This window comes from Periophthalmus magnuspinnatus, chromosome 24, assembly GCF_009829125.3.
Source record: "Periophthalmus magnuspinnatus isolate fPerMag1 chromosome 24, fPerMag1.2.pri, whole genome shotgun sequence".
In the NCBI taxonomy this organism is placed as follows: Eukaryota; Metazoa; Chordata; class Actinopteri; order Gobiiformes; family Gobiidae; genus Periophthalmus; species Periophthalmus magnuspinnatus.
In genome coordinates, this window is record NC_047149.1 from 8,963,902 (window position 1) to 8,988,871 (window position 24,970).

The 24,970-nt window shown below is 37.7% G+C and overlaps 1 protein-coding gene across 4 annotated transcripts in view; it reads right to left on the reverse strand.

Moving 5' to 3' along the window:
* Positions 1-24,970, reverse strand: part of lama2 (laminin, alpha 2) — a 236,485-nt gene that overhangs the window by 102,147 nt on the left and 109,368 nt on the right. For all 4 annotated transcript variants that reach the window (XM_055232136.1, XM_055232139.1, XM_055232138.1 and 1 more), the window contains exons 15-20: positions 23,638-23,742; positions 16,917-17,128; positions 15,165-15,276; positions 14,548-14,661; positions 10,552-10,679; positions 7,671-7,757 (exon numbers count right to left, since the gene is read on the reverse strand). In XM_055232136.1, coding sequence (XP_055088111.1) covers positions 7,671-7,757; positions 10,552-10,679; positions 14,548-14,661; positions 15,165-15,276; positions 16,917-17,128; positions 23,638-23,742 — 758 coding nt within the window. The remainder of the gene's footprint in view (positions 1-7,670; positions 7,758-10,551; positions 10,680-14,547; positions 14,662-15,164; positions 15,277-16,916; positions 17,129-23,637; positions 23,743-24,970) is intronic.

Genomic DNA, 24,970 nt, shown 5'->3' on the forward strand with positions numbered 1-24,970 from the left:
ATTCCCAGAAGCCATGTTGTAGCCACACATGCTTGTGACATACTTTCTACAACGGAGCCTAAATTGTTTTGCCAATTACACTGTACTATCGTAGCTTCTCAAGATTTTAATGGACACATATTATGCTAGATAGACTTTTTGTGTATTTCAGTTTTCAATGTATTCCCTGATTTGTCCACGAGTGATCCATGGTACAAAAGGTTTCAAAGGTAGTTGATTTGGTAGTCATCTAAAACACTGCTCAGATGGCTACCTTTGAAACCTTTTACCATTTTCCCAGATTGCTACCTCACAGACTCTAAATTCTCCTCATAGTCCATAGGTAAGACTGTAGACCTGTGTTGTCTTAAGCGTTTTTCCATTTTTGATAGTTATCTGTGTAAACCCTCAGTTGTCCAGGTCTGATCCATAGAAGCGGCTTGGATGAGCAGCGAAACGTCTTCACTCCTACAACGATTCGTCCAGTTGACAGATTTAACTTCGCCTTTTGCCATTTTTGATAATGTTTTCCTAATGTAGACATTATTTAAGTTAGAAAATGTGAAATACAGATGCCAAAACATGTTCAAAAGGGAATTAAAGCCACAAGAATGCATAATATCTTCTTGTACTCTCTCTCTCTCTCTCTCTCTCCTTTCAGTCAGACACCTGTTTTAGCCACACATGCTGCATCTTGCATACTTTTTATCACCACCACAGCAGCAAAATCATAAGCCACTTCAGGTCTCTTTCCTCCTCTGTAGAACCATCAGTGTGCAAGTACAGAAAGCAATAATTCCTCATGTTTGACAGCATTTTATGGATGCTGACCACTGCAAGTGACAGTAATTACACTTGTCTAATTGAAATTCCTGTTTCATGGCTTTGAGGGCCGAATATTGTTATTATTATATAATGCTATGTAAGCATACAGTTGTGTGTACTGTGCACTGCTGTCATGAGAAAGTGTACATATTTTTAGTCTAGTTCATGTGAGTGGTGGGGGAAGACACTTAGTACAAAGCATCAGAGCCAGCGAAACAAATGTTATGATGTTGTATTTTTAGATGCAAAAATACACATTCGGAACTATGCAGGAATCATTTCAGATTTAAAAAAGGATAATAAAGTAAAATGTAATTTAATTTAATATATAATATATTTTTATATATATATATATATATATATATATATATATATATATATATATATTCTTTGTGCATAGGGAAGGTAAAGCAAACTTCCGTAACTCCTAACCCCTTAATCAATTAGTTTCTGAGCCAGATTCATCTTTAAAGATGAATCTAAAGGGGTATTTTACTCTATGGAGTATCAACTGCTAACACATGAGATATTTAGATCACCATGTTAAGATTTATTGTTTTCTTTGATGTTATAACACGGTAGAAAGCTAAAAATAATCTATTTAGCATAATACCATAATACATTATTATTCAGTCTTTCTTCATCCTTTATTAAGGCTCATTAAACCTATTACAGTGGTCCCTCGGGGTTAAGTTCCAAATATAACCCTAGATAATCAAAATCCGTGAAGTAGAAAACTTTATTTTTTACAATTATTATTTATTTTTTAAGGCTGTAAAACCCGTCTCTACACACTTCATACACTTTTCTCAGAGAGACATTAACATTTTCTCACATTTCTCTCTTGTTTAAACACTCTTAAAGTTCAAATCTTTGTACATAAAAAAAAAATAACAACAGTATTATAGAACAAAACCAAATACTATACAGTAAAAAAAAAATGACAGCTTTTAGAAATACTGTAACAAATTAAATTTTAATGATCAACCTACAAGGCTGGACACATATGATATGATTAATAGTGACTCAGGTGTATTTCACAGTTCCTCTGACCGCGCCTCTTCGTCCTGGCGCCGATCCACTGTAATGTCTCGTAATGTTCTTTTTCCTACAGTCACTGATCCACAAAACTAAAGCCGACTCCATCCGCACAATGGTTACAACCCTTTATGCATCCTTGTTAAAACCTATTGCTGCTGTCGTCCTTATGTTGTTTTCCTGTAAAGTCTCTTGTGGACGTGCGTCTTGGCTGTGCTGCGCTTCTGCGGCGCATCTTCAAGCATCAGAGCAGCGAGAATCTGGTGCTGATGCGGCGCGTTTTGAGCGTTCATGCGCCAGACGCTCTGTCTGAAAAAGTTGAACTTTTTGGCATTTGACGTCAACCAATCAGAGACTACACTCCAGTGACAAAGCGACGTCATTATTCGGAACAAGTACAACATACAAAATTGTACTACAAGAAAAATCCGCAAAACAGCAAAACCGCAAAAAGTGTACCGTGATATACCGAGGGAACACTGTATTATTATTAGTGTTACCCAAATTTCAGTGGCTCCCAGTCCCTGGTCAGGAGTACACAACTGGAGGAGTAGACTACAGTGGATGTTTTTGACTACATTATTATTAAACTATTGACACACGATTACCAAAACAGCTATTTTCTTTGAACAAAAATATGGGCAATTCAGTGTGAGTCACAGAAATATAATGTAGGAAGTTATGATTATTGCTGGAAGCAGAACCCAGTGCATTTGCTTTTGACAGTTTTATACAGAAAAAGTGTGAAATCCTGTTCCCAACAAAGTAATGGTAGATTATTATTCTCGCTGACAGTTCGAATGACAGTGAATGAGTGAATAAGTGTTTTAGATTTGTTCAGAAATGGAGGGCAGGGGTTCACATAAGTCCACTTTTGTTTCACAACTTTTCCGGTCTCCCGCTGTAGACTCGCGGCTGACATTTTGAAGGCGCAAAAGCACAAAGTTCAATCATGCTCTTTCCAACTGCTCCGCTGAATTTAAATGATCTCTCTCTCTCTCTCTGTCTCTCTCTCTCTTTCTGTCTCTCTCTCTCTTTCTGTCTCTCTCGCTGTCTCTTTCTCTCTCTGTCTCTCTCTCTGTCTCTCTCTCTGTCTCTCTCTCTGTCTCTCTCTCTCTGTCAGTGTGTGCATCAGCATTTTTTATACAAGTGACATTTGAAACAGTTTTACACCTATCCCCGGGCTATGGTTGTTTTTGCAGAGATTTTTTTGCATTGTGAATTTTACTTAAGATAAATAAAAGATTAAAATAATCAAATTAGCAATTTTATTAAAAGTTAAAACACATTGGATTGTTATTCTTGTTAAAGTGGATAATAGTTAATACACTTTTTTAATTTTAGTCCAGTCTGCTTGGCATTTCAAATATTGTTAAACTGCTGTTATTGCTACATAATATGATGCAATATAAAGTATCATAATGACCTTTTTCAGTGACATGTGAGAAACGGAGGATATCATTGGTCACCTATCATTTACAAATAAAATCTAGTTTGTCTCACCTCAGATTAACAATTTGATGCTTCCCTCATGGATTCTGCACAAATCTGCAACGTTTTTGAGTCCCATGTGATATTTTTTCCTTTAATTTTCCTAGTAAGAAGCCATATAGTTTTGATATGGTCAGACCATGCATGTCCCTGATTGGCTAATCCCCCTGTCAATCAATCTGGACCCCAGCCAATGATAAAACATGCTCAAAACAGGGTCTGTATTTGGGCTGCAACTAACTGCTTATTTTGATCAATATAAAGTGATGCTGTCTGAGGCCATTCCGATGGAGTACACTTACAAACAAAATCATTATTCTCAATGTTCATCTACTGTGACATTTTGATGTAAGACTTGTTTTGTCTTCTCTCAGCACATGACATGTTTGGTGTCTAGATAACGATTATTCAAAAGAGCTAAATAACTGATTAATTGCTCTTAATGAATGATCTTATTTCAGTGCTATTATACTGTATATGGCCTATGACAGTTACTAAAACATGAAGAAAACTCCTCAGAATCCTTATTGTCCCATACATCAACACACCCAGAGCCTGCTTCTAAACAACTGCTTATGGGCTGGAAATTGTAAAGTGCACTCTCTTAGTGGCAAGTGGAGAGTCTATTAGCATGGGAGTCACTGATTTGGTTAAAGCCTATAATACAGACAAATTGCCACATTACAATTAATTAGGCCTAGCAACAACAAAAGTGGCGCGGATAATGAATTCAAATGGCAGGTAGAGTGCAGCAGGTATCAATTAGAATAGCACAGTGGAGGCATGATTAGCTCTTTAATACAGCCGTCACCAGTACAGTAAGAGGAGAGTGTTTTGTGTTACACCTACGAATGAAAGCAGCGGGGGAAGGTAAGCAGTGTTTTCATATTTACTCTTTGGAAATAATCATACAACCACACAAATGTTACATCATTTATCCATGTTTGCTCCATGTTGCTGAGTCACAGACAGGATGCACAGTACAGTCAGAAGTGCTCGCATATTTCACTATCTAAACTGAAAAGATGAGCAATCCTATGTCCAAGTTTAAAGGACTAAAAAGTGAGTACAGTCCCTCACTATAACAAGGTTCGCACATTTTTTTGTGCAATTTAGCATGGGTTTTTTTTTACAGTTTATGAACGTGCATTGTGTTCTGTGTCCTGATTGTCTAAGGGACTGTAGACCACTGTCCATCAGTCTCCTCTATGCAGTCTCTCCTGTACACGGCACAGAGGACAATGCGTTCAGCTTGCCAAATTTACATAAATGTTTGATCACAGTGTGACTCTGAAGTGCTGTATGTTGATGAAACGTTCTGCACCGACAAAAGCATCTATGAAGATTTGAACCTTGAGATTATTTAAAAAAGAGAGAAATGTGAAATGTGAAAATGTTAATGCCTGTGTGAGAAAAGTGTATAAAGTGTGTGATGAGGGGTTTTACAGCCGCAAAACATATAGAACAATAAAAAATAAAGCTGACTACTACGTGGATTTTGTCTATTGCGGGTTATTTTTAGAACGTAACCCCCACAATAAATGAGGGACCACAATATTGATTATTAGCTATAGTATTATTACAGTAAGATTTATCACAACATTCTTCTACTTCTACTATCCAATTTTATTTTGTCTAACAAAAAACAATTAAAATATATAAATCTATATTATATAATAAATAATTGTCATTTAAATTAAATTTCTTTGTCCCAAAATTTTGATTCTGCTCCAAACCACATGCTTTTACTCACAGAAGTTTGGTTGCCTGGCAAATCCAGAATAATATCTCTGTATTTTTTTAAAGAGGAATATCAGTCTGGTCCCCACACCCTCGGACCAGACAGAAATCTGAGAAAAGTCTTTCCTCAAAAGCAGCCATATTTGTTTTGATATGGAAGGACCACACACGGACTCCCTGTTTAGCTAATCCACCTGTCAATCACATTCACCTGAATACAGAGAGATTCCCCGGTGACCAGACTCACATCTTTGTAAGTATTGTAAAAATGTATATTCTGGACCCCAGACCAGAGAACTGGCTGTAGACCTCCTGATTAAAATTACTAAAAATTCTAATTCAATTAACTGTATGTAAATATAGCCACTGTCAATCAGATGTTCAGCTCTACAAGTTGAGCCCAGACAGCTTAATATAACTTATACATAACTTTTCAATAGCATTAATACCACATGATACTGTACACTGACATGCCAGCCTTCTTACTAAACACTCTGGTTTTCCCTCTGCCGTGTCAAGTGCTGGTTATTAAAAGGCTGGACTCAGACAGGGCGGACAGTGTGGCGAGGCATCCGGACTATGCAGGACAATCATTATAGGCCCACACAAGCCCTCCAGCTCTGCTAAAGCAGCCACTGTGCAGGCCTGAACAAGTGCTCTGGAACAAGTGGCATCTATGGAAAATTATCACAACACGAGATATCAACATCAAACCAATGTTTTAGTTGTATTCAAACAAAGCAAAGGATTATGGACTATGTAGTTCCCTCTAGTTTTCTTGATAACAATTTATTTTATTGAACCACTGAGAATGTATCCTACTCAAAGTCCAGCCCCAAAGGGAGGAGTTTTAGAGTGAAACTGCCCTGCCCTTTGTTTTCTAGCTAACTTCATTATTGCAACATAGTTACAAAATTGACACGATTCTTTCAATTCAGAAAAGTGCATCTATAGACACCATGAGCGTTGAGTTGGTATTTTTATTACAAATTAAGCCAATCATCACCACATCATTCTTTTGTCAGTTATGTAGCTAACCGACACACAGATGGACAACCCAACCGACATTGGCACAACCCACGCAAAGATGGAATACAGAATTTGGGTGGCAAAAAGTTAGAATAACCTATAACCTAAAACATAATAAACTATCAATCAAAATAATTTTCTGGTTGAATCTTGATACCTCAATTTGAATATAATGTAAGATCATCTAGACCTTGAACTGCGAAAGGGAAAAATTCAAAATATCAATGCCACCGCTCTATAAAACAATAAATTGAATATTTTCACTTTGATTAAGGCTTACTTTCTGTAGTATAAAACATTTTCTTCTTCTCAGTAGAAACACTACCACTCAAGGACATTGTTTATGGGTATATTGTTGTGTAAACTATGCACAGTGCACTCTACAGTTCCACACATATAACTCATCATACACAGTGGGTTTAAAACCTCAACAAGAATTATCACGTTTGAATGGCAAGTAATAACACTATAGAAAACTAAGAAAATATAATGAACTGAAGAGCTAAGAAAACTGCCTTTATATTATGAGCAAAAATGTGTTGGAATCCATTCTTACTATGAATGGGTAGGTCTGTCACGATAACACATTCTGACGTACGATATATTGGTAAAGAAACTATAAATAATTAATGATAATACTGAATGCCATTATTCCACTGGCACGTTCATGAAGGTAGATGCATTAAACGCTATACTGTGGAAAATTCCAGGCCAAGCAATAACATCCCCATGGAGACAAGCAGGTGGAGTATCACTGAAAAGCTATGCAATGCACTTTTACAGTTGAAATATGGAGTTAAGAATGCCTGTGGTCACAATATTTTTGCTTAATCACAATAAAACAAAACAAAATGGAACTCTAAATTGTTTAAGCTTGAGTTTAGGGCTTATTTAGGGCTTATTTCTGCAAGCCCGGCTAGCCGCTATATTTACTTGGTCTGTCTGCAATGTGACAGGGAAGTTTTAACAAGCCTAGCCTCCGCATTGACCACTCATTATAGATGGGAAAAGACAGTGACTGCTAATGGGAACAAAAGTGTCACTTCCTTAATAAATACACAGTGGACAGACAAGCAGACCCACTGACAGACAATAAACAGCCATTTTACATAAAGAGGCTAAAAATAACCCAAAAGGTGACAAAGCAGTGATTGAAAATACAAAGGCACCCCGGCTACTACTTAACCCTAGACTCCTGAGGTATTAGTATTCATAGCTTTCAGAGCAATAAAATGTATGGGACTGTTGCCATAGCAATTAACAATTCAAAATGGTCAAAAATTCTCAAAATGGCATTTTCATGTCACTAGCGGGATGCAAGATAATTGTGTTGTGATAGCGCTCTGAATGGGGAGTGACTTAGCGCAGAGAGCAAAGGGAGGGAGAACTCAGAGCATTAAAAACTGAACAGAAACTGAAACTTATAATAATGATAGTATGTTGTTTTTGGCATTTTCAAAACAATAAAAGTAACATGGTTTAAATGTTATGTTAGCAATTAATATCCCACATAAAATGCCCCTCTTTAATTTTATATATGTATTAACACTTTTTTTTTTGTCCCTTACCTGTCGCATCTGGGCCCACTGTATCCAGGGGGGCACTGGTCGCACTCCACCATTCCCTCTGCTCCCATGTGGCACGTCGGACTGAAGCTTTTTACATTCCCATGATGATGGCGGTTGGGTTGGTTTGATTGAAGAAAGGGAGCATTTCGGTAGCGTTGTCCCAGCGTTAGAAGCGGCAGAAATACAAAAACACAGACGAGAGGACATACACGAGTTAGAGCCATGGTTCTCCCTCCGAAACTATGAAAACAAAAGCATGTATTCCCCATATGCTAGCATCTATGCTGCTGTAGCCCCAGAATATGCCCTTGCCCCCTGGAAACTGTGTCTGAAATGAACTAAAAGTGTGCGGCAGTCTAACTAGCCCACCCGCTTCCATAAACTATAGATAGCACTGCTGGCTCAGGTTCCAGTAGGTCTTCACTGGGGAGCACAGGGGATCAGGCTAATGGAGCTAGCCCAGACAGTGCTAAGTCGGTGTATTTGCTAATAAAAAAAAACTGAAATATGAAAAAATTATGTCATCTAATAATAATACAGTGTTAAGAAATGTACTTTAAAAAGGTACAGTATTAAACTAGGGTGACCAGAAAAAAAATGATTTTTATTTATTTTTTTTTTATTTTCCACTCCACCTTTTGAACAAGAGCTGTTGTCCTGTTTTCTGCTGCATTTTCAGCAATATTTTAAGTAGCCTAATCTGTGGACCTATAAATTAATAAGGCCTCATTTGCAAAGTCCCAGCAATAAAACACAGCAGAGAGAACACGAGTTGGCCGCAAAGCCATTCTTTAAAGAGCCAGAGCAGAGGTGAGTTTTAGCACAGCCTCAATTTGTGTGATGCAGCGTTTGAGCTGAAAAAGGCTGAACAGTCCTGCATATCTGGTCACCTAAAATGTAACTTTCTGGTGATCACATGCATGAAAGTTAAAGCAATACTTCGGAACATTCTTCCTGGACTCGTTGGAGATTTCCAGGCCAAACAAGAGTAAGGTTTGTTAGAAGTTTTTCAGTGCAGCAAACACAGCTAAAACGAAAATAAAAGTTACATACTGTTTTTCTAATTCATTTATAAGAGCATATTTATAAAGTTGTATATTTTTATAAAGTTTTTTATAAGTTTTTTTTTTTTTTATAAAGTTTTTTATTTTACAAAAAAATTACAGTTCTTCATTGTAAAATGTTAATCCTTTAAGTAATTTTGGGAGACCTATAGACTCAAACTACGTAGGCCTACTTACTTTTATTTGAAAAAAATAAAAATGTGGAAAAAAACAATCCTATTATTATGTTTGCATGTGTTTGTAAACCATAACACACATAATAATGAGCAGTGTAATCCTGTATTTTTAGTTTACATCAATAATCCCCGTCTCTGTCCCAGACTAGAGTGGTATGTTCTAAATGTTGTTATTCTGGGCAGTTGCTGGACTCTTTGGTGCTATTCTTGTCTCAGAGGATCAGGGGTAGGCCTGTTTTTAGACCACACTGTTCAGGTCTGACGTGTCGAACGAATTCTCAGCTGTTTCTGTTTGTACTACATGAAGTAGGACTGGACTGAGTCATTTATGCATCTTACAACTAACTCTCTCACTTATCACATTTGCAAACACATTCTGTAATATTTATATTTAACACATGCTACCATTATCTTGAAAGGCACAAAAAATAGCAGTAGCTACAAATCATCATTTCTTTTGTAAGATTAATGAATTTGTACATGGTCCCTGACAAATAAAGAAAAAAAGGAAAAGTACTAATGATTTCATTACCCAAGGTGAAATTGAGTTTGTGAACATAATTGTTATACAATGAAAAGAAGCATTGCTGTCGTAATGTAATATTGTTTTTATATTTAAAGCAAAAGAATGATAGAAATATTCTCTAGAAACTGTATCAGTCTATTTTTCTTCCACAGCTGTTAAAAAATAATTTGTATTTGTACTTGTGGGCATTGTCTGCAACCTAACGAGCATGAGTGCTGCGGCATCGTACCTGATAACGTGATTGAAACGAGCGCGCTGTGAAAATGGCCTGTGTTAAGTACTCCTTCTCATTTTGTGAACAGCCGTGACATTTCCAACGCGCGTTTGTCTCCATGGCCTCGGTTTCTTCCTATTGTGATGATCTTTCTATTTGTGCTTACGCAGCTCAACCTTAAGAGGTAAGTGAAATCACTGTTTGTATCGACTTAGTTAAATCCAGGTTAACTTAACCTATCCAGCTTAGATAATAATTCTAATTTAATGATACTTTTTAAGACATTAAGGTAGCAAAGGTCTCATGTGTGGTAATATGGAATTTACAGTGATTCTAGGGACTGGGGTCTCAATATTTTATAGGGATTGACTGATGTGGATTTTTTGAGCCATTATCACTGCTGTGGCTGAATAGTGATATTTGCAAATACAGATATTTAGCTTTTAAAATCCATAGCAAGGCCCACAAATTTATCTTAAGTTGAAGTAAAGATCACAAATGAACTTTTTACAGCTGTTTAACACTCTTCTATTTCTATTTATTTATTTATTTTCAAAAAGACAAATCTGATGCACTGAGGATGATCTGGGTAATATCATCCAATACCAATACTGAAACCGATATATCACCCATCCCCGCTTTTTTGTAATACTACTTTTTTCTAAAATATCTTGAAGTGTTAACACAACCAATATTGTAATTTCTAAAGAATTGGACTAACTTTTAAAAACGTAATTACTTTATTAGCAAGAAGAAGAAAAATGAGCTCATCCATCTTGGTCTGCTGGAGTGATGGATATACATATTGAGCTGTAGTCTCTCTAATATAAACATTATATAAAAACTAGAGGGTTGAAACATGTCTTGATGTTATCACTGTGTTTTGTGGGGCAGGGCTCACTTGTTGCTGGGTAGAATGAGTGGGCAGGCGCAGGCTCGACAGTCGGTGGGTGTGCCCCGGGTGGCATCACCGTAGTAACCAGGTGAGCAGGTGTCACAGAAGAGACCGGTGGTGTCGTCCAGGCAGTTCTGCGACAGGTACATAAAGATTTACTTTGAAGTTGTGGTAGTAGTAATCTAGCTCAAAATTGAATACATTCTTTAGAAGTACATTGTTTATATTTCAGTTTATATTCAGATATTTTTATTTATTTTTTTTAACATCACTTCAAACTGGAGTAGAGTGAGTAGAGAGTGGTATGCCAAGGCAAAGTACTTCTGTGCATTTTAATACAAAAATCACTGTTATGCATGTGTGGATGACTCAATTTTGTTACATTTGTAAGTAAAACTCATGATAAAGAGGCAAAAAGTTTCTCGAGTTAAAGTAAAAGTATCAAATGAAAAAAACGACTTAAGTAAAAGTATTAAAGTACCTGCTTAAAATTGTACTTTAAAAGTAAAAAGTAAAAGTATTTCACATAAGTGTTGCTAATTGGTTAAAATGTAAATGTAGTGATATTGATTTAAAAATGTAATATGTAGTGATATTGATTAAAAAATACATACATATGCACACACACATATACATATATATATATATATAAATATATACAGTTTTTGGTCAACAGTTGTAATATGAAACAATTTCTTATTTTTTCTTGTGAATTTTGTTTATTTTTCTTTGCTCACAGGCAAAGCTTGAACTTAAAAACTTTAGTCAGGATGTTACCCCGAACATGGAAATAAATAACAACTCAAATCATACGTTTCAGTCCAGTTCAAATATGTAGTGGAGTAGAAAACACAATGTAGTAAAGTAAAAGTAAAAAGTACCCACTGTAAAATGTACTTAAGTACAGATGCCTAAAAATTCTACTTATTTTACTTCTGAGTGAGCCACAGCCAGTATTGGATCAATACTATAAAACTGGCTAAAGTATTACTTGGTATCAGAGTAAAACTAAAATCACTGGTACTCACCAACACTGTTCTTCCTATTATTTGTTGATAAATACTAATTTCCTGACTATTAGCTGTACCTAAGTTAGTAAGTTCTTATTCAAAAGTAATTTTTCTGCCAGTGAAAAGGCTGTCTCAACTACTCTGAGCACTTATGTATTCTAATGGGATGCCTCTTTTCTTCTCTCAAAAGTTAAAGCTTAATGGCTGTGGGGTTACTCAAATATAATTAGTCCTCATTACCTTATTAACATAATGCACCGGCACAACACAACACATGACGTTTGGCGATACATTCATTTATAATAACCAAATAAAGGTGTCAAATTTAATTACAATCAAGGAGACAGTAGCGGGGTGAACAATGCAGAGGAGGTCAAAGTTAATTATATGGTTCAGGAGAAACTATAAGGAGCGTTTCCATGGAAACAGCATACATAACAACTATAGGCTAACATTCACTGGAGAAAGACTCTCGAGATACATTTTCAAATTTTGAAAAAAGGAATGTGATTTTTCATAAGGTTGTACATCTGGAAGAACATTATAAACTTCAAAAACATCTGTCTAAAGAACAAAGTAGGCTACATTTATTGATGGCATAAAGACACAGTGTAAGAGAAACCATGGCTGTGTTCACATGCGCACCAAAAACCTGATCATTATCTGATTTCTGGAGTTGTCAGATTATTGATTATGACAAGATTATTGTCATGTAGAGATTCAGGAGTAAGACAATGCTTTAACCTCTTTCTCCTCCTTTCCAATGAACCAAAGCTCATCTTAACCACATTTCTTACTACATAGGAGGCCTATTTATACTGGCCAATTGTCTCGACCCTCCTGCCCATAGACATCTATATATAAATGGACATAGCTAACCTGCTAGCCGCCATGTTCCAAATAGGAAGTGAGTGCGATTGAGGCTCCATCGACTTCCCTCTCTCTGTATCTGCTGCTGTTAGACTCTGTTAGATTTTGGGCTTAAAATGTTCATATTAACCTGTTCTACATGATCATGGTCCATAAATCAAGACAGACAAATCTTCTTTCCTGGAAGTTACCCTCACTAGCACTAGCAACAGGTTCGATTGACAGATTTGCTAAGCCCCCATGGGTGTATAAAAGTCTATATGGTCTTATACGTACTTGTTGTGATACCGCTCAAAATCATTCTAAAGAACATCAAAAGAGCATCTAGTTTTGATTCTAATTTTAGTATTGATTAGTGTCTGATTTTCGATACTTTTGACAACCCTACATCTCAGTACTTCTAAACAATTCCTTCCACTCCAGTTGTTATTTTTTTCTTAGCTTCCAATAAATCATGAATAACATAACTGTATTCCTTATTTAAAAATTTTGACTGACACACGCACACTACCAAACAGACTCCTTACCTGTAGGGTGCTCCCACTGTCAACCCTAGAGGAGTGAATGTATAAGCAGGTGCCTGTCTACTGTCACTGTGGAGGCATGGTATGATATGGGGGCAGTCTGACTAGGCCTGTGTGTGTCCCAGGACCCTGCTGTCTCATCTATAATACAGCATAACAGTGTGAGGGTGTTTGGTCCGATGCTAAGTGACAGCTTGAGCCAGAGGCGAGGAGAAAGTGTGGTTCGTTATGAGAAGGTGAAAGGGCGGTTACATGCACGTGGAACTATGACCACAAGGGGAAGGTTACATCAGAGGTTTTATTCTGACAAACAGAGGTAGGTAGTACTAAGTTACATTTACTCAGTTATGCATAGTTAAGTCACATTTTCATAAACTTCTCTGTAGTTTTCAGACCCCATACTTTTATTCCTACTTGAGTAATATATTTGGCAATGTAACAGCACTCTTACTTGAGTAAAACATTTGGTTACTCTTGCCAGTATGAGATAAGGTGAGAAAATGTTGACAGTATGAAATGATTTGAACATTTGTTTCTTGCCCTGCTCCTTCAGATACGATTTTAGATTTTGTTTGCTCATTATTTGTATTTTTTTATCCTTCAAATTACACTGACTTCATTATAAATCAAATGTTGCATCACACAGTTACTCTTACAGTTATTCTTAGTTCCACAACTTTTACATATTCTACTTACTACATCTGTAAGTTTCTATTTGAGTAATATTATTTTTATGAAGCAACTTTACTCTTTGAAACATTTCTTGGCTACTCTTTACCAGTGTCTCCCAACCAGGGGTACCAGGGCCCCTGGGGGTACGCGAGCACTTTCACAGACAGAAAGATGACATTGAATAGTATTTGAATCGGAAATGTTTTTAGTAAGATATTTTACATTGTTAATAGTGTTTCAGAAGGATCATTTTGACATAAATGAATAAACATCATTAAAACAACAAAATAGAATAGTCATTAAAAATATATATATAAAACAGTTACCCGATAGGGGGTTACTCAAGAGTGTGAGACAGGGGCGCCACAAGACAAAAAAGGTTGTAAACCACAGCTCTATAACAAGCTATGGTAACAGTGTTTCTGTAGAAGTAAAGATAATCTGTAATGTTTTCACAGAAAAATCATTATAGTTTCAAGTATTTCAGTTATTTTTCATCTGGCGTAATAACAAAGTCCTTTAAATAATAGAATTTGTGTGTATTTGCTGATCTGATATCAACTATGTAAACTTTTAGAGTGATAGAGTTGCCTTTTATCATAATAAATTCAATGATGTTATTCACTAGTCTGAAAACAGGAAACATCTGTTGCTGAAGATGTCAGTTTGGTTCATTCATAAAAGCACTGCGTATTCTTTTTCTGACTTATTACAACTTCACTTCCAGACAGGCAAAACATTTTCAAACTATCTTTTTTACAAGAAGACTCTAGTTGAATGATTATACCGTTACTTGTCCAATCTTGTCTTCTCTGTTTTGAGTTTTGTTTTTTTTGTTGTTTTTTTTTCAATACAGATCCTGTTATTTTCTGTCTGTCTGTATGTATGTACGTATGTACGTACGTATGTATTTTTCTTGTACGTACCAGGCAGTGTCCAGTAAAGGGATTGCACTCTGAGCTGTGTCCGTGGCACTGACAAGCTTCACAAAATCCATTGTAGAGCACACCGTTCAGCCTGCGGTACCCACTGGCACACGACTGAAACATGGGAACACACATTCATACCTAAAGTAACAGTAACAGCAGCATCTCAAATGTGGCTAAAATGCATATGCACTGTAGCTCTACTACTAAGCCACATGGCTAAAACTTTTAGCTCTGGATTTTACTATTTAAGCGATTCTGAATACATGCCTAAATGGAAGGAAAGCAGCATTTCTCAAAGTTGGAATGATAGTACTGGAATGCAAAACATTTTATCCAGGAAACCTTGATAGCAATAAATAAATAAATCTTTATCTTAAAATGTAGTTTTAGTTATAACCAGATATTTCTAAAACTATTCGTAGTATGAGCACATGGTGAAATGAAAGCTCTTAACAGTAAAATGAAATATGAAATCGATGCATTAGCCTAAATCTAAATTATTTTCAGTGAATATGGGATGTTGAGAGAGAAGTCATATATAGTTCTGGTTCGTTCTTCCCCTCAGCCTGTGTACAGCTCCTGTGTACAGTATGTTTGTGTGGGCTGCTGTTTACCTCGCAGGAAGTACCAGAGAAACCTGGAGGACAGGAGCACGTCTCCACGGCTGAGGCTGTCCTCTCCCCTCGCGCAGACGGATTAGCCACCTCCATGGAGAACAGGTGCAGCCTACACACATGCAGAGGAAAACTATGACACAGTGGAGAGAAGCTTAAAGGCCAGAGATAATACTGGATTTTCAATTGGTATAGGGGAGTGCTTCTCAATCTGTGATATGCAGACTGCTTTAGGTTTAGCTTCCTGTTATATGCAATGGATATAACTGAGATATAATATTTAGTTTTAGTTAATTTACTATGGCAGCAAGCTTAATTAGTCTGTTTTGTTTGAGTAAGGCTCCCAAAGAGTCAATAAGATTCTATTACAATGAAGCCTAAAACACCTGCTGTGTGTTAGACTCTTTTGAACGGTCAGATGGCGTAGAACTTTCTTCAGCTCAACACCTCCAAATTTGAAGTTATCCTTATCAGTTCACCCCAGTCCATTTAGCATATTCAGAGCCACCCTGGCCCCCTCTCCACGAACATAACCCCCTCTGCCAGAAATCTCAGCGTATTCTTTGACTCCCATTTTACTTTCCAAACCCAAGTTCTGAAAACCACCCAATCTTGCTTCCTCCACCACCGGACTATTTGCAAAATCAAAAATATTTGTAGCCCCCTGATCTCCATAAAGATGTCAACGCTCTCATTTTCTCTGTACTCAACTACTCTAACTGCTTCCTCTCGGGCATTGATAATAAAACTCTCTCACGCCTCCAACTGGTTTAGAACGCAGCTTCTCATCGTTTTTAACCAATGTCAACACATCAGCCCTGTTTTAGCTCCCTTCACTGCCTGGCTGTGAAGGGAAGCATCATCTTTTAAATCATTTCTTAAAACTCACTTTTATCATCAAGCCTTTGTATGAAATGTCTTCTATTTTTATATGTGCAGCTTATCTTTGTATTTCTATGTTTTGTATTTTATCTGCTGGGTGTGTATTGTGTTTCTTACTTTGTTGTAAAGCACTCTGTAAACTTTGTTTTTCAAAGGCACTATATAAATAAAGATAATTATTAGTAGTAGTATTGAGGTTAGGGTACACCCCGCAAGGAAATTTTCCTCTGTATTTGACCAATCCTTCAATGCTGCTGGGGCCCCTCAACAGGAGCAGTGAGCGTCAGAATGTTGCGGCCAGGGACCCATCTCTGTGATCTTGTTGCTAGTCTTGGTCAGGACTACCTTAGCTAGAGGATTTGATGCATATTTTGGGTTGATGGGAGACCCACAGACACAGGACACGTAACCACATAGAAAGGCTTGGGGGACCTGGTGATCAAACCTGGAACCTTCTTACTGTGAAGCATAAGTGCTAGACCTGCCACCATATTCTTTATCATAAATGCATGGTTAAGTCCAGATTTAGAACATGTTTGGTGGTTAAGTCCTGTGTTGATCCTTCTTCATGTTTTAGTCCAGTTTGTTTTTCTTGGTGCATTTTAGACACGTTCTTGTTTATATCTTATTCACATCTGGAGGTGTGGTTCTCACTCCAGGCAAAGGCCTTTTCAATCACCACACTCACACAAGATGAAAGTGTCTTGCCCGAGGGTAGAATAGACATTTGCAGTGATCAGAGCTGGGACCAGTGTTAAAGGCAACTTTAACAAAAAAAATAAGCCATTTGAAGACATTTTATCTTGAGGTATTTACAATAATAAAATTTGAATGTAACTGCAATTTAAAATCAGACACCATAACCTTTACCTGTACAATGCAGTAGGGTTGGTGCTGTAGGTGGTCCGGACCATCACTTTGGTCACATTGGCTAAAACAGAGAGGAAATCCCTGCGGCTGATTGGCTGAGCAGTCTCTGAAACCAGGAAGTTTTCAGGAAGAAGGCTGACAACTTGGGTGGCAGGTGAGGAGGGGTACACCGGCAGTCCAAATCTCCCATTGGCGATCCTGATGCCACCACCCTAAAAGCAAAACGTGTATGTTTGGCATAAAAAATAATAATAATAATACTCTGGTACTTACATTTTGTATGCAAACAATGTGAATTGTAATTGAATGTGTAATTTATTGATTTCCATTGTTAGCAGTGTGGTACTTCTCTTGCCACAACTGCCTTGAGACTGACTAGCAGAGGTGAGGCTTCTCTGGTTGTGTTTTTTGATGTGTTGGGGTTGGGTTGTTGGGCTGTGGGGTGGTTGGGTGGGTTTGGTGGGTGGGACTGATTTTAATGCACTGTAAAGCACTTTGTGTTACATTTTTTTTGTATGAAAAGCGCTTTATAAATAAAGGTTGTTGTTGTTATCAGAAAAGTTATGTTTTATACCTTTAACTGTACCTGATTGTACACAATCCAAATTCCATCTTTTGTTGTCACTCCCAAATAAGTTTGAGAGACTTACTATGCAAACTCAAGTTTGTTATTGTTTCCCTTTCTTATTTCACTCGCTCTAGACTCTAGAGCAGGGATCGGCAACCTTTAACACGCAAAGAGCCATTTGGACCCAGTTCCCATGGAAAATAAAACACTGGGAGCCGCAAATAGTTTTTGACATCTAAAATGAAGATAACACTGTGTATAATAATAATAATAATAATAATAATAATAATAATGGAATGGGATAATGTAGGTTTTATTTTCACATACCAGCCTTCTACACGTGGCAGGTAAATATGGTAAAAATAAGTTAAGTGCATAAAAAATACAACTCACTATACTGCTGAATCAGTGGGAGCCCTGCACTTGTTTCTTTGGGATGAGGTGGTCCCATCGAGGAGTGACGAGAGACAATGACACCCGCAGTGTGATTATGTCTAGTCTGCTCCATGGTTTCTTTCAAAAAACTGTTAAGGCTTATCTTTTAATCCCAGGTGCTTAGTCTCCATGTGCCAAAGTACTTTTGAAGGTTTCATTGCCTCATTTGCTTTTCCCGGATATTACGCAGAGCGGACTCTGCGCGTGAGACTCACCTGCAGCGACAAACCCATATTTTAAGTAGGACTCCTGTTATTGTCTGTTAAATTTAGCTTTCTTTTTCTTGGTGGTCGTAGGCTCCTCTTCTGGCTTCTCAGTTGGCCTTTTCCACTTTGTTAAAAAGCTCTCCAAAGGCTTTTGTTTTGGCTCATTTTCACTCGCTTGTGGCTCTACTTTTGGGCAACGTGTCTGATGTGTTATACGTGATACGTCATCGCGGAGACAAGAGCAGATCCAGCACTGATATAATAAACTCGGCATTATATCAAATAGATTTCTGTGGCGATTTCCTCTCAGGATTTTCATGATATATCTACGAACGAGTTCATTAGAGCATCATGAGGGACAGATCCTGCTCCTGACCCCTGTGCGCACAGCGTCTAAAAATCAAGGCTGTGTCTTTATGCAGGACGGTGAGCTGTGTGTGTGTGTGTGTATCTGTGTCTGTGAGGCGTGAGTGGTGTTTGTTTTTAACATTGTTTCGCGAGTGTGTGAAAATATAATTTTATTTTAATGTTTGAAGATCATAATAATCTTCCAGTTTAAACTACAATAAGAACTAACACAAATAAAATACACTTCAATTAAATACTTAAAATTTATTTTCCCAAGCCACGCAGAGCCGCAATATAACAATAACATCTCCATGGAAACGAGCACCCCTTGCCGACCCCTGCTCTAGAGTGAAAATAAGTTGCTCAAACATGCATGAATCCCTCTAGAGTCTAGAGGGCATGCATGTTTGAGCAACTTATTTTCAAGACAACATATTACCGATCAACACGTTTTCACTGCCACGCCCACTGCTCTTACTTCACTGCCCAATTTTATTTTCTTAATCAGTGATAAACTTAGGATTTAACAGAGTCCCATAGTCATTTTATATCCACTACTTGATCTGCTGCATGATCTGCAATGTCCATCAGAGGTCAGCAGACTTATTTTGATTTAGATGAATATTAAAATGTGCAACTTGTAACATAGTGATCCAAAGGTGTCATAGATTATAACTATATAGCAGACACAAGCGCAATGTCTTCTTTAATATAGTCACCTCTGCAAGTCTTTTCCTCTAAAAGTTTCCAACTTTAAGCCTATAAAAATTAAATTAAATCTTTGCCAAAGACATCTGTTGTGATCTAAACTGAATGGTTTTGATGGTGAGTCATTAGTGAGAGAGCCACAGTTGCTATTGACTTTTCTGAATGGACCCAATGCAAAATGAATTGAGCTGCTCTAGTCCCTCGTATCTTAGTACTTCTGCTGAATCAATGCGATGTGGCGGCTAACATGGAGTGACAACTACTGATGGAGGGGAGGAGCACTCCAGACAGCTTACCATGTCAATAACGTCAACTAATTACAATACACAGAGAAAGATAGAAAAAATAGATTGACAGGAAAATGGGAAAAGTCACCCCAAAAGGAAATAGTCTTTATTTAATCGCTGCATGAGGAATGAGCCAGGGGTGCCATTGTCTATTCTTTATAGTAACGACTCTTGGGGTAATCAGGCTTGAAAAGACAGAGAGAGTGGGTGGATGGGGCGCTTTCCCTCAGCGATGTCCTTGTCAACATTAAAAGTATAAGCTAGGTTGTTAACAGCTCTTATGAATGATACTGTGGTGATTTATGATGACCTGACTTGGTCATGGAAAAATGTGACAAAGGTGAAGAAATACATGTGTGGGCCTCTTGGGAAATGGACAACATAACTTTGCTGCCCTATTAAGTTCCTATAGGACGACAAAAAACAACGCATGAGGAATGTGTCAGCGAATGTCTTGGCTGAGGGTCACGTTTTGTGCATACCGTATTCTAATTTTGTATTTATCTTTCATATATTGGAAAGGCAGCAAAATTGGGAAGGAGATACTTACTAATGCTAACTCTCCCAATACGCAAAATTCAAAATGTCCACTGTAAAAAAGGACAAAGGCAAGGATAATCATATTCTGTGTACTCAATTTGTTTCTGACATTAATTGTGTTTAATGCTGTTTTTTACTTCACCCAAAAGACCACGGAGCTATAACACACAACATAAAACAAATAGGCTCTGTGCACAGCAGCACACTAGCTAGCTCACTATGTCTCAAAGCTAACTGTTACTTTTATAAAAAATCAACCTATTAAAATTCAAATTGATTTAAATAAAGACTACACCACATACAAACACCCTTTTCTAAATACAGAAGTGTCTTCTGATGAAGTATTCATTTTATTTGTGTAGTGTTTAACATGTTGTCAGTGACATCCACCTGCAGCTCTCTGTCCACTGCCTTATCTTCAATTATTTATTCATTTTAGTGTGACTCTGCAAAAAACTAAAGATACAACTGGACATGAAGTAGTGATAATAACAGTGAGGTTGCCGGGTGCTGTTGTGCACAGAGGCAATTGTCGTCATTTTAAAGGTGCACTAAGTAACTTTCCTGCTGGATGATTCGCCACCTGCTTTCTCTCCTATAGAATTATTCATTTGCCTAAAATATTTGATAATACAGCATTAAACTGTTCAATCTCTCACAAGCATACAAGAAGGAGACGCCAACTATGCCAAGTTACAGATCAGATCTGTGGAGAGACGACAGCGCTCACAGTATAAATGCATGTTGTTAAGCACTTGTTGCTGAATAAATGCGTGATAGACAAGTTTAATATCATACTGCAAAACATTCCTGGTAAAACAATAACATCTCCATGGAAACAAGCACCCCTTACCAGAAAGGTTATATTGTTTTTATTTGGCCTGTATTAACGAGGCATTATGTTAATACCAGTGTTAATTTTTATATGATAATATGTGTTTTATTTCAATAATTTTACAACTGGTGATTCTACACAGTATTTTTTATGGTGGTAGAAATGAGAAATGAAACATACCCTCAATTGTACAGTGTTTGCAGATTATCGCTCTGTATCCAACGCAATTTAGTAACTTTTATCACCACAGTTCTAAAACAAACACGGGCATGATGATAGCTGATGTGGCTGATGTGGCTAATGTGCAGACAGTAAACAGCAGAGGAGCCGCCGAGACAAAGGCGCACAAAGGGGGGACAGGGAGACGCGGGGACTGAATAGCGGCCTGACAGCGTGTAGGTGGATTATTATTGTCATCATTTGGAGAGGCTTTCTGTTGACAACAAGAGCGCCACTTGTTCAGGCCTCCTCCAGCTTCCATCTCCTCCCAGACTGTCCATCTCACATCGCAGCGCTGTTAAATATATCCCACTCGAGACAACACAACTGCACAGGGCTTATTTATGCCTTTCTTTGAAGTATTTCTAGTGGATAAATTTTATATATACTTTTGTGTATAAATCAGTGATGTTGAGTAGAAGTCACTAAAGAATCTTAAAGGCGTTGCACCTGAAGTGAAAAAACAGAACTAGTTCATTTAAAATGATTTGCAGAGGTCCAAAGCTATTCTTCACCTACCTTATGCATTTCGATTATCCTTAATTAGTCTGAGGAGTTTATAACTTTACAACTTTCAGAAGTGAGAGTTCGCATGTAGCAGTACACTTCCTGATTATCAGACGATAAAATGCTGTATAATGCAGATGCAGAAAGAACTCTGTGGTTTAGTCTTTACAATATATGGCTGTACTGAGGCAAGACACATTGTGCTCAAATGCATGGGGAAAATCAGGTACAGGGCCTTTAAACGGGCTCTACCCATATTTTTTGCCCCTGTACAGTACAGATATATTGGAAAAGCAGGGTCAAAGACCTCTTTGTACTGTCTGCATCGAAAGCATCTTTATCCTCTGCGAAGCAGGAAGTAAGTCTGATTACACGCTCACATTAGCAATGCTAGTTGCTGTAAGCGTTACCGTGACGGCAAAACTCTGCCTCTAAAAGTTGTGAAAAGCACTTATAAATGCTTCATGGTGAATAATTTGGGTAATAGGAATGCATTAGGGAAGTGGGGAATAAGTCTGAATGGCTAAACTGTCAACTATGTGGAGACAAGCAGCTGACAGACCCTCAACCAGAAAAGATACACAATGCACCTTTAATAATTTAAGATATTGTTAATACTACTACTGCCACAAAACAACTGGAACTTAGCAAGTACAATCTTCAGTACACTTTTATCTTGTGACACCGCTAGCACTGCTCCTGTATACAGACTTGCATACAGTGTTGTTTAGTGACATAGGAGGTATAAACAGTTAAATAATAGTGTGGCTGCTTTGCTTATTACTGCCATGCATCATACCAGCTCTGCTCATTATAAAGACATACGCAGGTAAACAGAGGCACTGGAACATCTGCATTTTTATCGCTCACCTCAGCATTTTTCAGCCAACTCTTACCCTTATCCGCCACTGTCTGAAGCTTTTATGCACCAGTTCATTTAGTGCCTTTAAGAGACCATGGAGTGTGGCTGAGATAAATAATCTTATGCACTTGAGAACAAACAGGGTTGTATAGTAGTGGTGTGGACATATGGGTTGCCTCCTACACACTAACCCATGTATACAGTGTGAGTGTAAGGAAGGGTATTATCAATAGCAGTAAAGAGAGCAGGGATTTTAAATGAAAATAGCTGACTTTATTTCTCAAGAACAGACACTAGAACCATTTTAAGAAGCCATATTTTTTATAATTCAAATGTATCTATAATGTTTGTGTATCTTTTTTGGGAGTTGTGAGTTTACTTTTAGTTTTAGTCATGTTACTATCGGCAGTAAATGGCATTTAGTTACCTTATCTGGGCTAAAAAACACACTTTAAAGGTCCTATATTAGACGATTTGACTCTTAAAGCCTTATCAAAAACATAATCAGAGTTGTGTTTTTATCATTCAGACATGACAGAGCAACCCTTTATTATTAGTCTGTCTAGATCTCCAAAGCTCAAAATGTTCTGTTCCACCTCGTGATGTCATGAAGTGGTAGATACCTTTTACTTCTTCTTCAGTAGAGATCGGCAATTGCAGAGCTGAAATTATCCAAATGACTCTAGTGAACGTGCAGTTTAATAACACAGTTGCTCTTTGTTGTGCTCTTTCTGGATTAAGATATCACAAGATGGAGTGTTTTCTGTTTCAGAGAAGAACTCAGCCTAAATATGCAGGGTCTGTGTTAAACACGTGCAAATGAAACTAAACACAAATCCAGGTATGTTTTTGATGAGAAAACAGCATTATAACATAAATCAGAAAATTGTGTAATATGGGCTCTTTAACTGCAAAAATCACAATATGAATGGTGGCACCTAGGCATTTCGTACACAGTATAATGACGATCTGATCATAAAAACACCTGGTTATGTGTTGTGTGTTCATCAGAAGTTATTCAGAGAATTTTATAAGTAACTGTTGTATTTCTAACACTTTCTCTTTCATTTTTGTATTTGTCTACAGTACGTAACTGTTTACAAGACATTTCAATAATCTGATAACTCCAGAAGTCAGGTAATGATTGGAGTCTTGGTGTACGTCAACATGTAAACATAGGCAATATCTGAGGTATATGGTCCTTACCTCGATGATCAGGTCGGGCTCTGAGGTGACTCTGATGGCAGTCTGCTCCTGCTGGTCCACTGTATAGGACACTGTGTAGACCACATTACCTCCGTAGGCCGCGAGCTGCACAGACACACAAATGTATTACAATATATCACAATTCTTATATACTTAGGGCGTTTTTTAAACATTATTATTTTGTTTTATTGTAATGTACTTGGCGGCAACACAAAAAAGTCTTTATAAAATACTGAGGTTAAAAAAGAGAACTGCAAAGTGTGTCTTTTTATATTTAATCTTACAAAGTAATATTGATTTGTCAATGCATTTTCTGTTTTCATTTATAGATATGATCTTTGGTTTTGCTTCACTTTAAAAACAAAACATCACTGGGGCATATCGTCTAACTGATCCTGGACACAGAGGACAGCAGGACACTGGACAAATTGCTCTCCATCATGGAAGCTCCTGCTCACCCACTGCAGGAGGGACAGAGGGACAGTGAGAGATACCTTCATACCGAACGCCATATAACTGTACAACAACTCACCTTTATGTAAAAGATAACCCTGTCATGTCAATCACTATTTCATCTTTTCAGTTCCCCCTTACCCCACCTCTTAATAATAAATTAAAATAATACATCAGACTTATATATCGCTTTTTGAACACTCAACGGTGCTTTAAAAACAATAGGAAAACAGTAGAAGACAACAGTGAGTTTTTAGTAGTGATTTGAAGTGCTGCAGTGAGTCCGAGTTCCTGATGGGATGTGGGAGTGAATGCCAGGCTCGCTCCCCCAAGGTCTGGTGCTTTGTCCTGATGAGGGGAGTGAGGAGGTTGGTTTCAGCTGATCTGAGGTGGCAGATGGGACGGTGCTGATGGAGGAGGTTGTGAGATAGGGGAGGGGCCAGGTAATGGCGAGACTTGTAGGTGATGAGGAGGACCTTGTATTGGATGCAGTATTGTACAAAGACCCCGAGGAGTTGTTTGAGGACAGGGGCGACGTGGTCTCTGGAGCGAGTGTGGGTGAGGAGGGCGGGGGCAGCAGAGTTCTGGATGTACTGCAGTTTTTGGAGGTGGGTGGAGGATAGTAGACCATACAGAAGTCTAATGCAGTGGTCTGACGGTGATGAATGCGTGAATGAGGATTTCTGCAGTGGGCTGAGAGAGGGAGTGGCGGAGACGGGCGATGTTGCAGAGAAGGAAAAATTATATTTTGGTGATGTGGCTGATGTGACCTCTTCTATTTGACTACCTTTGCTTACAAACTTCACTACACACTTATTCAACAACCTCTTCATTACAAATATACTTTAAACTTTGCTACACTTCACCTTAAAACTCTTTT